General features: G+C 35.1%; 1 protein-coding gene across 1 annotated transcript in view; it reads left to right on the top strand.

Annotated features, from left to right (window-relative positions):
* LOC115626578 overlaps nt 1–13,042 on the top strand; it is a 93,588-nt gene that overhangs the window by 29,812 nt on the left and 50,734 nt on the right. The window contains exons 4-8 of the mRNA XM_030521959.1: nt 2,326–2,443; nt 6,124–6,217; nt 6,437–6,550; nt 7,779–7,982; nt 9,852–9,997. Of these exons, the coding sequence (XP_030377819.1) occupies nt 2,326–2,443; nt 6,124–6,217; nt 6,437–6,550; nt 7,779–7,982; nt 9,852–9,997 (676 nt within the window). The remainder of the gene's footprint in view (nt 1–2,325; nt 2,444–6,123; nt 6,218–6,436; nt 6,551–7,778; nt 7,983–9,851; nt 9,998–13,042) is intronic.

Consider the following 13,042-nt stretch of genomic DNA (forward strand, 5'->3'; position numbering starts at 1 on the left):
AAAAATGAAGTTAAACTTGTTTAAGAACTTAAGTGAAGTGGATTAAATTTAAAAGATAAGCGGAAGCTGGAAAAATGTAATTTAATTTTGAAACAAAAAAACTGAAACATTCAAGTTAATCATTTATGAATAAAAGCTTACAAATAAGTAGAATAAACTATTTCAAAAGGGACGCATAATTAGAGCACACGGAATAACAAACATTAATGCTTGCTATGGAGTAGCAAGAGCTTTATTGTAACCGGAATAGAAGGCAGTCTACTAAAAGAAATTATTGGCTTTACGAAAAATAATTGTAAGCTTAATTCCATGTCTACCTATCCATAAATTACAAACTTTATGCCACAATGCGTTCAGTTTCTTACTAACGAACGAACCGGTTTTGTATTTGTATTGGCAAGTCTGTAAAATTTATTATGCTGGAGGGGGAAAAAACAATTGGCCAACATTGAAACTTGAACAGGCCGCCAACATTGAAATCGTCATTTCCTTTGTTGTTTTTGTTGCTGTGCGTTAAGCGCCCTTTTGTATGCAACGGTTGCTGCTGTTCCTCTTGCAATACACAATAATTTATGCGGGCGGTCGAGTGGCGAGTGCCGCCATTGCCGCCGACAACACTTGGGCGCAAATGCAACAACTTAATTGCTGCATGCCACGGTTGTTGCAGCCATACATACATGCGGCCAAAGTGCAGTCAAGCGACCCAGTTTTTTTTATTTTATATTTTTATGCTGGCTCCTTTCTTTTCAATTAAGGCAGAGTTTACGATAGCGACGAGTACTCGTATAAGTGTGTATGTATATATACTTATATATAAAAAAGAAACTCGAGTGAGGCGTGCGAAAGTAAAAAATGCAACTGCGGACCAAACTTAATAACAGTTCTTAGGCCTGCAGCAGGTTGCAGCAACAACGACAACGACAACGACAACAAAAACAACAACAACAAATGCAAAATGCAAGTGTAATGAAACGGGACAAGCAGCTAGAAAATTTAATTTGATGAAGAAAAAGAAAAATTATAAAAGAGGAAGCGGAGCATGGCATGAAAATGTCACAATGAAGATGCAATTTGCATGCTGAGTGCCGGCAATGTTTATGTGTTGCTGTCGATGCCGTTGTAAATGGATTGTGAATAAGTGCCCGAGTCTGTGGCCACTTCATTACGACGTTATTGTCGAACAGCCTTGACCATTAGAATGCTGATGCAATTATGACTTGTGCTAACTCTTTTGCTCGCTTCCACTTTATTATGACTTTATCATTTGTTGTCTACAGCTTGAGGTATTCATTATATTATGGGTCTTCACTTGTAGTTGCTTGAGGTGGAAGATATAAATAAATTGGAGGAAGAGCTTTTGAGCTTTATTTACTGCGCTCACAGAATATTTAATCTAATGAAAGTAGCTTTTCATTTAGGTTATCAAAAAAGAGTTTTTTAAATTATAATGAATAGGTGTGAGTTCAATAAATATATAATGATTCGTACTCTTTCAGTAAAAAGTGTAGAAAATAAGTACTTCAATTATTTTCCTACAGCCCGAATGTCTTAAATATAAATTTATAATATTTATTTGTTTAAAAAGCAGTAAATTTCCTTTAATGGAAGAAATAAATAAATTGGAAGAAGAGCTTTTTAGCTTTATTGATTCGAACTCTTTCAGTAAAAAGTGTAGAAAATAACTACTTCATTTCTTTTCCTACAACCAGAATATTTTAAATATAAATTTATAATATTTATTTGTTTAAAAAGCAGTAATTCTCCTTTAGGGCTGGCACGAAAAGTTTCGGCATTAAATGCAGCAGCTAATGGGGCAGCTGCTTAAGATCTGCAGCTGAAATTTTTATCTGCTGCATATATATTCCACCTACCAACAACAACAACAACATCGCTAGCCACGCCCACACACAGCTGCTTTGTTTGCCTAATGACACTGCTAAATAAATTACGTAAATTTTCGCGCGCAGATTCTTTTTATTTTTCTGTTTTCACTTTTGCTTTAAAGAAGTAAGCGCACCTCCTCCACTTAAGTTTTCCCTTTCCAGAATTCGGGAATTACGTATATAACAGGGGGTTCATTAATTTGTAAGTGGATGTATACGCCCATTTTTTGTTGTTGTTGTTCCCATTTCAACACATTTGTTCAGCATTATGTTTGTTATGCAATCGCCAACGAAAATAGATTCCAAGCTGATTTAATTTGCAAGCCCGCATCCGCCCACAGTTCTAGCATACTTAGGTGTGCGTGTGTGTGTGTGTGTGAATGTACCATAATGTTTTTCTTCCTGGCTACAATTGCTTTTCTTTTTATTTCTCTGCTTGCAGCTTCGATGTTCGCGATAAAATGGCCACCGAGCAACCACGCCACTGGTCAGCCCCGGAGGTCTTCGGTTCACGTGCCAAGTTCCATTTCGACTCGGAACCAGCAACCTTGGAAATTAAGGTAAGCATTGGGCGTACGGGGGTGGGGGGGTAAGAGACTACATGAGTGGGTGTGTATGTGCGCTGGCGCCCATTTTAAATTAAGGATTAATTTACGCTTTTTGCTTGGTAGTTGGCCAGCACAGCAGGCTGGCAACCTACGAAGGACTCCGGGCATTACCAATGTCTGTAATTGATGTGAATGAGCGTGCAACTACTTAAGCCGTTATTTAAACTCGTGGTTGTGCCAGATCATTATTCTTTATTTTCACATATTTTTTGTTTAAATTGATTTTTAAACTAGGAGCACAACGTTAAGAGCCTTACATTAGTTCAGTAAGGTGCACGGTACGTTTCGGTTTAAAAATACAAAGCAAATGCTTAGAGAATCACTTGTGTTCGGCTCAGATTTTAAAGATCGGTGCTTTTATGTTTTTTTTTTTACTGAAAACAACATATTTTCATAAATTTTGGTAATTCTCTAAAAAGAAGGGCATACTTAAAAAATTGTGTTTATAAATTATAAAGAACTAGTTTTTAGTTAAGAAAGTGTTATTTAGAGTTAATTTAATGAGAATTCCTAAAATTGAGAATTATTCTTCAAACATCAAACACCTATAGCGTTTTATTAACTAGTTTTGTGGGGAATATTTAATATTAAAGACTTAACACCTAACTATTATGTAGCGGTTGAATATTTTACTTTAATAAATATGTTCATAGTCAATAGTCATAGTCCTACCGTAATATTGTTGAGGTATTAACCATATTATTTAAAGAAAATCAACAAATTAATGATTATCAATTCATTAAAAATAGTTTTGCCAATTACTTTAACTAGTAGCTTCATGAGCAACTTGTTTGAATGTCTTTTGTTTTCTAAATTCTTTATATAACTAACAATATTTACGCTACAGTTTTACGTTACTTTTGAAACCAATTAGTAGATAGAAATGCAAACAAATACAAAATGAAAACTCTTTTAATAAAACAAAAACAACCCACACATAAGCCCCACGCTGTTCAGCAGCCCATCAGTATTGCATTTGAAAATTCTATAAAATTTAAATGAACTTGAAAATAAATAAAAATGAGCAGATAACCAGCAGAACTCACTTTTTCCGAGCCACTTTTAATTTGCAAAGCTTTCAATTGCAGCAAACATTAAACAAAAAACAATCGAGATGGCGTGCTAAATAAATAAATGCATTGAAAATAAAGAATGCTGCGCGCTTAGTGCAAAAATTATAGAAATTGGAAAAGGATTTCCAATCAAATATTTAACATTTTGTGGTAAGATGAACAAAAAAAAAGGAAATAGCAAATGGAAAAACATAACCCCTAAACGGACTTTGCCGCAGAAATAATAAATATAATAAATGGAGAGCAACAGCTCTAATAAAATACATTTGCAATATGGAATAAAGTGTGATATTTATATGAATTAAATGAAAATCAAATGGAAATAAAAGCGTGCAAAAAAAAACATATCACTATTTGTATATATTTGCGTAGTTGCATGTGGCATACGAAATGTGCCAGGACGACCAGAGAGGGTGAAGGATTAGCAGCGCAAAGCAAATGCGCCAAATTTGGTTGGACAACAAAAAATGAGGAAAAACGAGAAACAAAAAACAAGAGCAGAATAAAAACGAGCTGAAAGGAAATAGCAAACATGGAGCGAAAAAAAATATACAAGCTATGGCAAAGCGAAAACAAATTTAGATATCAAAAGTTGTTAAATTGCCTTGTGCACGCGAAATGTTTATTAATGTCTTGCATGTTTACAGATAACTTGATTTACCGTTTTTGTCATGCAACACACACACACTCATGTGTGGTGCTATGTGTGGTTGTGCGGTTGTATTTGATACTTCAACTTACCTAGCACCACAGACGAAGCAGTAAATAAAAATGAAACCCCCAAGCTAACTTTTAAAGGCCAACTTAGTTGATCCGAAGTGCCAGTCAGCCACAAATCTCATCGCGCTCCCACCTCTCTCTGTCAGCCAGTTGTTATGCCTATTAGCTCCATTGGGGGGCCCTCTTCAATAGGCCCCTGCCCCATTCGGCTGGCTTACTAACTAACTGCATGTATTATTGTGAAATGAATGTGAAATGCACACGAAGGCACATAAATTCGCACAAATGCATAAATTTCATAATATGGACAAACAAGGTAGCAAAAATGTGCCCATAAATTATAGACTAAAAATGTCGTGCCCCCTAACCATTAGGGGGCATGGGGCACAACAGCAATTGTAGTTATTACAACATAAATTAAATCAATTGCTATACAATTAAGTAAGGATTTAATTAACCCGCCTTTTTAATGACTGCCTCGTGCCTTTCATACGCGAATTAACGATTTCAAATTTAATTTAATGAGTAATGCTCTTAAAATATTGCTTAATGTCTATTAATGTTATTGAGCTTAATACATGATATTTTATATATTTATAATATTTCAAAACAGCACTTTTAAAGCTTAGCCATTGCTGAATGTTTATTAATACGAAAATGCGTTTAACACATGATATTATGTTTTAAATTTTTAAATAAAAACAACACTTTTAAATATTAGCCATAGCTCTGCTTAATTATGTTTATGATTTTAAATTCCTTTAGAATCTACTCGAGGGTAGAATGCAGGTGTGTGGAAATAATATAAATGTTAATCAGCGCTTAATCTCTCTACTGGAGTGTATTTGTGAAAGAGTTAGAGCAAGCGCTTAAAGCTTATTGTCATTTAATACAAGTACAGCAAATAAGTTATGACTATTTGAAAATTAATAAAGAGAATCCATCATTTAAGCTGTTCTTAACATGTTAGAATTGATATGATGGTGCTCAAATAATGTATTGTTTTCGTTTATCTGGAAAACAAATGTATATATCTCAATTGAAAACAATTGAAAACATGTTTATTTTTAAAATGAAACTAAAACGTTTGTTTAAGTTTGTTATTTTTAAATCATTCGATTTTATTTGATAAGCATATAAAAAGAAAAGATTTCGACTCAGTTGACCTTATTCTGAGCAAAATAAATGAACTCTTGCATTAGTATGATATACAAAGAAACGAAAGCATACAACATTTTGCAGAACAAGTTTAATTTGTTTAAGAACTTCTAAGCCCTGTTGTTAGTGATTATTGTGGAGAATTCAATTGAAGATACCATTGTTTAAAAAGGCTCAAATCTAGCGATTAGGAAACGTGCAACACAGACTTCTTTCAATAATTATGTAAAACCCTTATTATTATTGAAAATAATTAAAAAGTCTATAAACAATAGTTCTACATTTCAAATCTATGAACTTGGCCGACTTTTTAAATGAAAGGAATTTAAATGCAAACTATTTGGTTTCCATTTCTTTTCCCCTTTAAAAGAATTGACTTCAAGTTGTACTATTTCCAGTGTGCACATTTAACATATTTTGCCTGAACGTATCCATAAATACAACTAGGGCCTAGTCTACAATTTTTGATACAAATCTTATATTTTGGCACAATCGCATTGCAAGTTTACAGACCAAGCCCCAACAATATGGCTGGGTGACATGCAATAATTTGAAATTATATGGTCATTCCATTATATATACACCAGCGCACATATCACACCTACCTTTGTGTGGGTGTATGTGTGTTATGCTAATTATCTGTTTCCTTTTCACACAATAATTTACAAAACAATTTTGCAGGATATCAAACGTCATGATCAAGGCATTTACCGTTGTCGTGTGGATTTTCGCACAAGTCAAACGCAAAGCTTCCGTTTCAATTTGTCTGTAATAAGTGAGTATTGAAAATGAAATCATTGCGAGTGTCAGTGTCGGTGTCGGTGTCAGTGTCAACGTCAATGTCAATACGCTTGTTGAACCTGTTGCCGTGTTGTTGTTGTTATCGCTGATATTGTTGCTGTTACTCTGCTGTCTACTACTTAATAAGCTGTCTGTCCATACATGAGCTATGTTCCTAATGTTGTTGCCGTTGCTGTTACTCTTGCCTTTTTAGTACTTCCGGAGCAGCCCATCATACTGGACCGTTGGGGTCGTCAGCTGAATGGCACACAATTGGGCCCCAAACAGGAGGGCGATGATATTGTTATCACTTGTCGAGTGGTGGGCGGTAAGTAGAGACAATCTAAACCCTACATAGACATACACTCGAAAAAGCCATTTCCAAAAAATGAATCGATTTTTTTAGATAACATTTGTAAACATGTAAAATTATTCTTTATTTTAATGATTTGCTTTTTTCTACGATATAAGTAATTTTGCATAAAAGTTTTTTGATGCCTATTAAATGTTTGTGAGTTGGTTTTTAAACTATTATTATTTATAATTATTTACGAATGCTATTTTTATTTTAAAATAAACAATTCGACAAGTTAACGATATCAGAAATTGTTCAGTTGTACAAAAAATACATATTTTATTCAAGACTTATATTTCGATTTCAAATCATGAATAAAATCACTATACAAAGGTGAGATCGTTACGATCACTTAGAAAGAATGCCTTTGGCGTCTCTTTCGCCAGAGATTTCTTTGCTACTTGCCGTAGAAATCATTTCCTTGAGATTCTGTTTAAATTCCTGCACACAGTGTGGTATGAAAATTCTATATTTCCGGATTTTTTATTCATTAACTTTCTATGTAAACATGCGTTCAAAAGGGAGTTTTTTATTTTGGCTGAACATTTTTTTAAAAATCGGAAATGCTGTCATATTTAAAATTCGAATTCGAAACTATATTCTAATTGAATTGGAGATTGAAGTAGTGCCTTACATTTAAAAAAATTTAATTAAAATGCTATAAAGGTTCAGCAAAAAAAAAAAAAACGACAATGAATCTTAAGACGAAATAGACAAATCATGCGCTTATCTTTCATTTAAATTAATACCTAATTGCTAATTTATTTTCTTCAAATATGTTAGTTAAATTTAACTAAGAATTTGTTAAATTTCTTGCCAACTTTTCTACAAAATGTACCCACCTTTGCTTCGAGTGTATACACACATACGCATAATATTCACCATCTCGCTCTTTCTGTTTTACCCACACATATAAACAGAGCTATATCCGCATGCCCTGCTAGACAATTTCCTGTTAATTTCCTTAAAAGCTTTTGAACGAAAAAAAAAAAACCCAAAATGAAAATATCACAAAAACCTGAGACCAAAAGTGCCGCTTGGCTTTATTTTGCTTTTGTTTATTTTATTTTGCCTTACTTCGTTTCTCAGTTTTGTGTTTCTGGTATTTTTTCAAGCTTGACTTTTTAATTTGCGCCATTTTTCGCTTAGTTCTAGTTTGGACTTTCTCGAGTATTCTCATTCCTTGAACGTCTGCTTACAGGTCGCCCACAACCGCAGGTCCGCTGGCTCGTAAATGGACTGCTTGTCGACAATCAAAACGAGCACAATTCCGGCGATGTTATCGAGAATCGTCTGCTGTGGCCGTCAGTGCAGCGCACCGATTTGAATTCCGTATTCACATGTCAGGCCTTGAATACACAATTGGATAAGCCCAAGGAGAAAAGCTTCATACTGGATATGCATCGTAAGTGGGGGCATGTGTTGGGGAACTTGAGGAATGGCTTCCCAGATCTGGATCTCGGGTGCACAGCCATCATTATAGCAAGTGTTGTCATGTTGTTGTGTTTGTCAGGTCTCCAGTACTTCTGCTGCTATTATGAGGCCGCCAAGGCTCTAATTAAATAATTACATGTTAACAAAAATGAATGAGTGTCAAGAGATGGGCGGCTGGCCCGCCCATCCTCCTCCTTCTCCTCCCCCGCTCCTCCTCCTACATAGGCTTCGCGTCATATGCAAAGAATGAACGGGCTACAAACACGATAGGCCTGTGAGGCTATGGCGACGGCAGCATTTCAGCCTTCTTTCGTGTCCGTGTTAGCCTCCTCTTTGAGTTGGCAGTTAAATGTAATAGACACAAATTGCTAATTGTTGTGCATATTTTACAAAGCATGTAAACAAAACGTCTTGCGCTGGCAACCTTTCCAATTTTATCAGGCCTATTAAATTCCAAATTAAATTAGAGACGACAGTGTTATAAATTTTGAATAAAGTGGAACACGTTGCAGAGCGCGAAATCTTATCACAAAATAATTCATAATTTGTAGGAAAAATCGAAGAGAATGAAATGAAAAATTCTCTTTAATAAAATAATTAAAAAAGTGTTTTATCAAGAATATATTATTCAGTTTAAAATGAAGTCAACTGGAGTTCAGCTTGCAGTATTATCGATTTGTAAATTAGAAATTAGCTTTCCTGCATAATGCAAATACTATTATCAACGCATGTTACTAAAATCTTCCTAATTTATTCGATCGTAGCACTCATTATCTATGAAGAGATTACATACTCTGTAATCTGATCACTCTAAATAGACATTGCTTAAATATAGCTCGAATTAAAACAATTTAACAACAATCAACAACAAAATTATTGTTGTATTCGCAAAAAGTTAAGTTAAGTTAAGTAAAAAATACGATCACGGACTCACATAATTTGCAGACAAATACAATAACTCAATTGGTTTCCTTAGAATTATAATCTGTGTTTTAAAAATATTCGCCTTATTACATTGACATTCATTGCAATTGAAGGACATGCATATGTCCTTTGATGTGCTGTGTAATGTTCGATAAATCGCATTAGAAATGACAGCATTTTTTGTTTAGTTATTAGTCGAAAAAACTGTTCAGCTTTAACGCGAAGTCAGCCAAGTTAAGGAATGAAATATTAAACAGAAAACTAAAACTAAAATCAACCATCGTGTTAAATTTCATTTCAAATAATAAATGTAGTATCTAGTAATGATCTTTATTTAGTTATCATAAAGATGCTACTAAAAATGTAGCAAAAATCTTTTGCTATAAGGAATAACTAAGTCTTTAAAAAGCCAACCTCAAATTTCAGATAAAATTCTATTTAATACATATATTAAGTTATAAAGCAGAAGTTAAGCTTACAATTTTAAATGTTAAAATGAAACATAACACTCAAAGTCCACATCTGGCAGAATATAAATCCACTTTGTGGGGTTCTTTATTTTTTATTTGAAAGGGCAACACCTAGAGAAGTCAGTGCAAGCCCTGCGGCATAATTTTATGCTGTAAATTATTATGTGCCTTTTTCATTTTACCTGCACTTACACACACATCCACAGAAGTGTATGTGCGTGCGTGTGTCTGCAATTAGCGAAATAGTGTAGCGTGTTGAGTGAGTCGAGTTGACGCCCACAAAAGTGCGTCTAAATGGTAGGGTTGATTGGGTTGTGGAGGGGGGGTGGGGCTCGTACTTTGCATGTTAATCGAGTGGCATAAAGTTGAACGCCAACTTCAACTTCCTATATACTACTAAGCATAATAGTATGTATAGTATAAATGCTTTGTTTCTGTTGTTGCAGTGAAACCTTTGACGGTGAAAATAGCTGAGCAGCCCAATTCAATGGTTGCCGATCGGCGCTATGAAGTCACATGCGAATCGGCTGGCTCGCGTCCAAATGCCATCATCACTTGGTACAAGGGAAAACGGCAATTACGACGCACAAAGGTGAGTGGAAATGTGGGTCGTACTGTATGCATGTTTGTACATTCAAACACACATACATTTGTGTATACTATACTCGTATGTATACAGGCACACACACATGAGTACTCTGATGAAGTCTGCACTCTGTGTGTTGTGGCCAAGTCTGAGGCACAGCTGCCAGCATGACCGCAATTGACGTACTTGCGGCATAGGCAAACACACATACCGACACACACACGCACATACACACTCATACACATGCACATATATACAAAGCACGCACACACACTCGCACATAAGCAACCAAACGACGCACTGCAGGCATAGACGGTCCACATCAGCAGACAGCATAGTAAAAGGACACTAGCCGGCAAATGTAGATTAACAAATCAATATGCATGCTGCTATCGACTGAAAAAGGAGCTTACACCAAAAATAATACACGCTAATACTTTTTGAGGGAAGTGTAAGAACAACTTTGTTGTTGTTTATAATTGTCCGGGATTTCCTCTCTCCTCTCTCCTCTCTCTGCTTCTAACAGGCCAAAGGATGCCAAAATCTCATTTAAACACGTCATATTCATATGTTTTTTGTAAGCCATGAATAATTTCATAATTTAATTATGCTGCAATTGCGCCAAATCAACTTAAGGCTTAACCAAACACTAAATGTCAATTAAAATACCAAACAATATTAACGTGTCAGCGAATAATGTTTTACGAAATACATTCAAAGCTGATTCACTTAATTCTAAATTCACGTGGAATTATTGAAAACATTAATCACCGAAAGCAATATGTTTACACACACACCCCCACCACCTGCTGATGTTAATTCCATTAGACAAAGTTCCAAGTCGTAATATCTATACAGAGGCGAGCAATATTAATGTTGCGCTTTAACGATAAATTGATGAGTTGAGGATGGGATTAGTGAGTGAGGATGGAGGGTAGTAGTATATGGAGGAGGGAGGGAGGTAGGATGAGGGGGAGGTAGTAGTGGTAGGAGATTGAGGAGGATTGAGGGAGTGATGATATAAGGTAGGGTAGGAGGGAGTAGGATGGAGATGGATAGGGAGGGAGGAGGAGGATATGTATGGAGTGTATTATATGTAGTTTATTGTTATGAGGATGGGGTATGGGATTATTTAGTATGATGATTAGGAGGGATTAGGGAGGAGGGGATTTTTATTGATGATGATTATTTATATTAGGATATTTTTTATGTATGTTATATTTTATGTGATTGTTATTTTTATTATTTAGTATTTATTATTTATTTATTTATTATTTATTTATTATTTTTTTATTATTTATTTATTATTTATTTATTATTTTTAATATTATTATTATTGTAATAAGAAGAGTTAAGTGCCAATGAAGTAACAAAGAAACTGAATAAACTGATAAAGCATTTGCATTTAAACTTATTTTTCCAAACTATTCACCTGCTAATTAATGTAAAAGTAAAATAAAGTTATGCAAAGTTACATTTAATTCAAAAATTGGTTAACACAACAGTTCGTTGAATATGATTCTATGGTTTTTTTTTATCATTAAGATTGTAAGTATTTCATCCCATACTCGTATTTGTTTTTTATTTGTGTGACACCAGCAGATATCTTATATATCTTATATATTCTTAGATATAAGCTGAAATCTCCCAGAATAGTTAACATAAACTGCAAATATGCCATTATCTCTCGCATTTCTATTTCAACTTATCTTTCATAATAAAGTTAAGTTAGATACTTTTTTCACTTATAGTCGACCAATATTTACGGATTGAATTTTTGTGCACTCCAACATTTATAAATTTGTTCGCAATTAGTATTATGTTCATTATAATTTCTTTGCTGTCTTTACTTTTAATTTTCCCCGCATGAGAAAAGGGTTAAACGTTTGTTCCTTTCCTTTGTCCCTAACGCTTTTTACGACAAGTCCCAGATAGTGTCAATACATATGGTGGCTAGTGTAGCGTGAGTTGAAGCTACATATGTATGTACATACATACTGCTGTAGTGGATGATTCGTAGTCCTGTTGACTGACTCACGTTCAGCTCGATAACTTATTGTGTTTGCACAGTCATGCCAAACAAACGTAGGTCGTAACTCTTAGCCAGGTCTGTGCCCGTACACTACACCCGCACGATTCTACTGTTGGCCATGGGCAGACATACGAGTGTGCCAACTCCTCTGGGCGTGGCCCACACTCACTGGCTGTCCGCCTCGCATCGGTGTTAGAATAAACACAGATAATGTGATATAAACTCCGGCCGTCGCTGTTCCATTTCTGCACGTCACTTCTTTTGCCTTATTTCTAACCCTATTTTTTCAGTTTTGTTTCTTCTTTTTGTTGTTGTTGTTGTTTTTGGCTTGCTTCAACTTTAGACAAATTTATGGGAGTTTTAGCGCAATTTTGTTGCAATTCATTTTTGTGCCGACGCATGTGCATACCCAGACGCCGACCAGGGGCCGAGAGACCCTCGACAAGGGCCCATGCCCACTGTTTTGTTTTGTTTATGCTTGTGTATAGTGCGGCGAGCTGTCTGTCTGTCTGTCTGCCTGCCCGTTTTGCATATCCCCCCAACACACAGAAACACACACAAGTACTCGTACAGTAGGAGCGGGTACGTGCATGCATGCTGCTGATTGCTTTGCCGTTTCTAGCCAACATTTTTTAAAGACCGGAAATGTTTTTCAGTAGTTCCCATGTAGCATAAAGTTGCCGTAATGCGGCAGCCATGGAACACGTTTTACATGCATTTTCGTACCCTACTTTTAGCCTAATGTGTGGGTGGTTGGCCAGAAAGAACTAGACATGCATTTCAGAAGTTTAATAAAATATAGCCTACGAGAGTTTTTACCTAAAAGGTAAAGGCTATATTTCATGGGAATAGTACTAACAGTCCCTCAAATACTTAACAAAATATTGAGAAAATTTAACATAAGAGAAAAGGAAAAGTTTGAATGGTCATGTGTAGAGGAATTTGAATGAAAATTGTAAAATACTAATATTAACAAAATATGTCAGTAGTTTCATAATTATGTTGCTTTCAAATGACAA

The sequence above is a fragment of the Scaptodrosophila lebanonensis genome, unplaced genomic scaffold (genome assembly GCF_003285725.1).
Source record: "Scaptodrosophila lebanonensis strain 11010-0011.00,11010-0021.00 unplaced genomic scaffold, SlebRS2 tig00000085-arrow-pilon, whole genome shotgun sequence".
In the NCBI taxonomy this organism is placed as follows: Eukaryota; Metazoa; Arthropoda; class Insecta; order Diptera; family Drosophilidae; genus Scaptodrosophila; species Scaptodrosophila lebanonensis.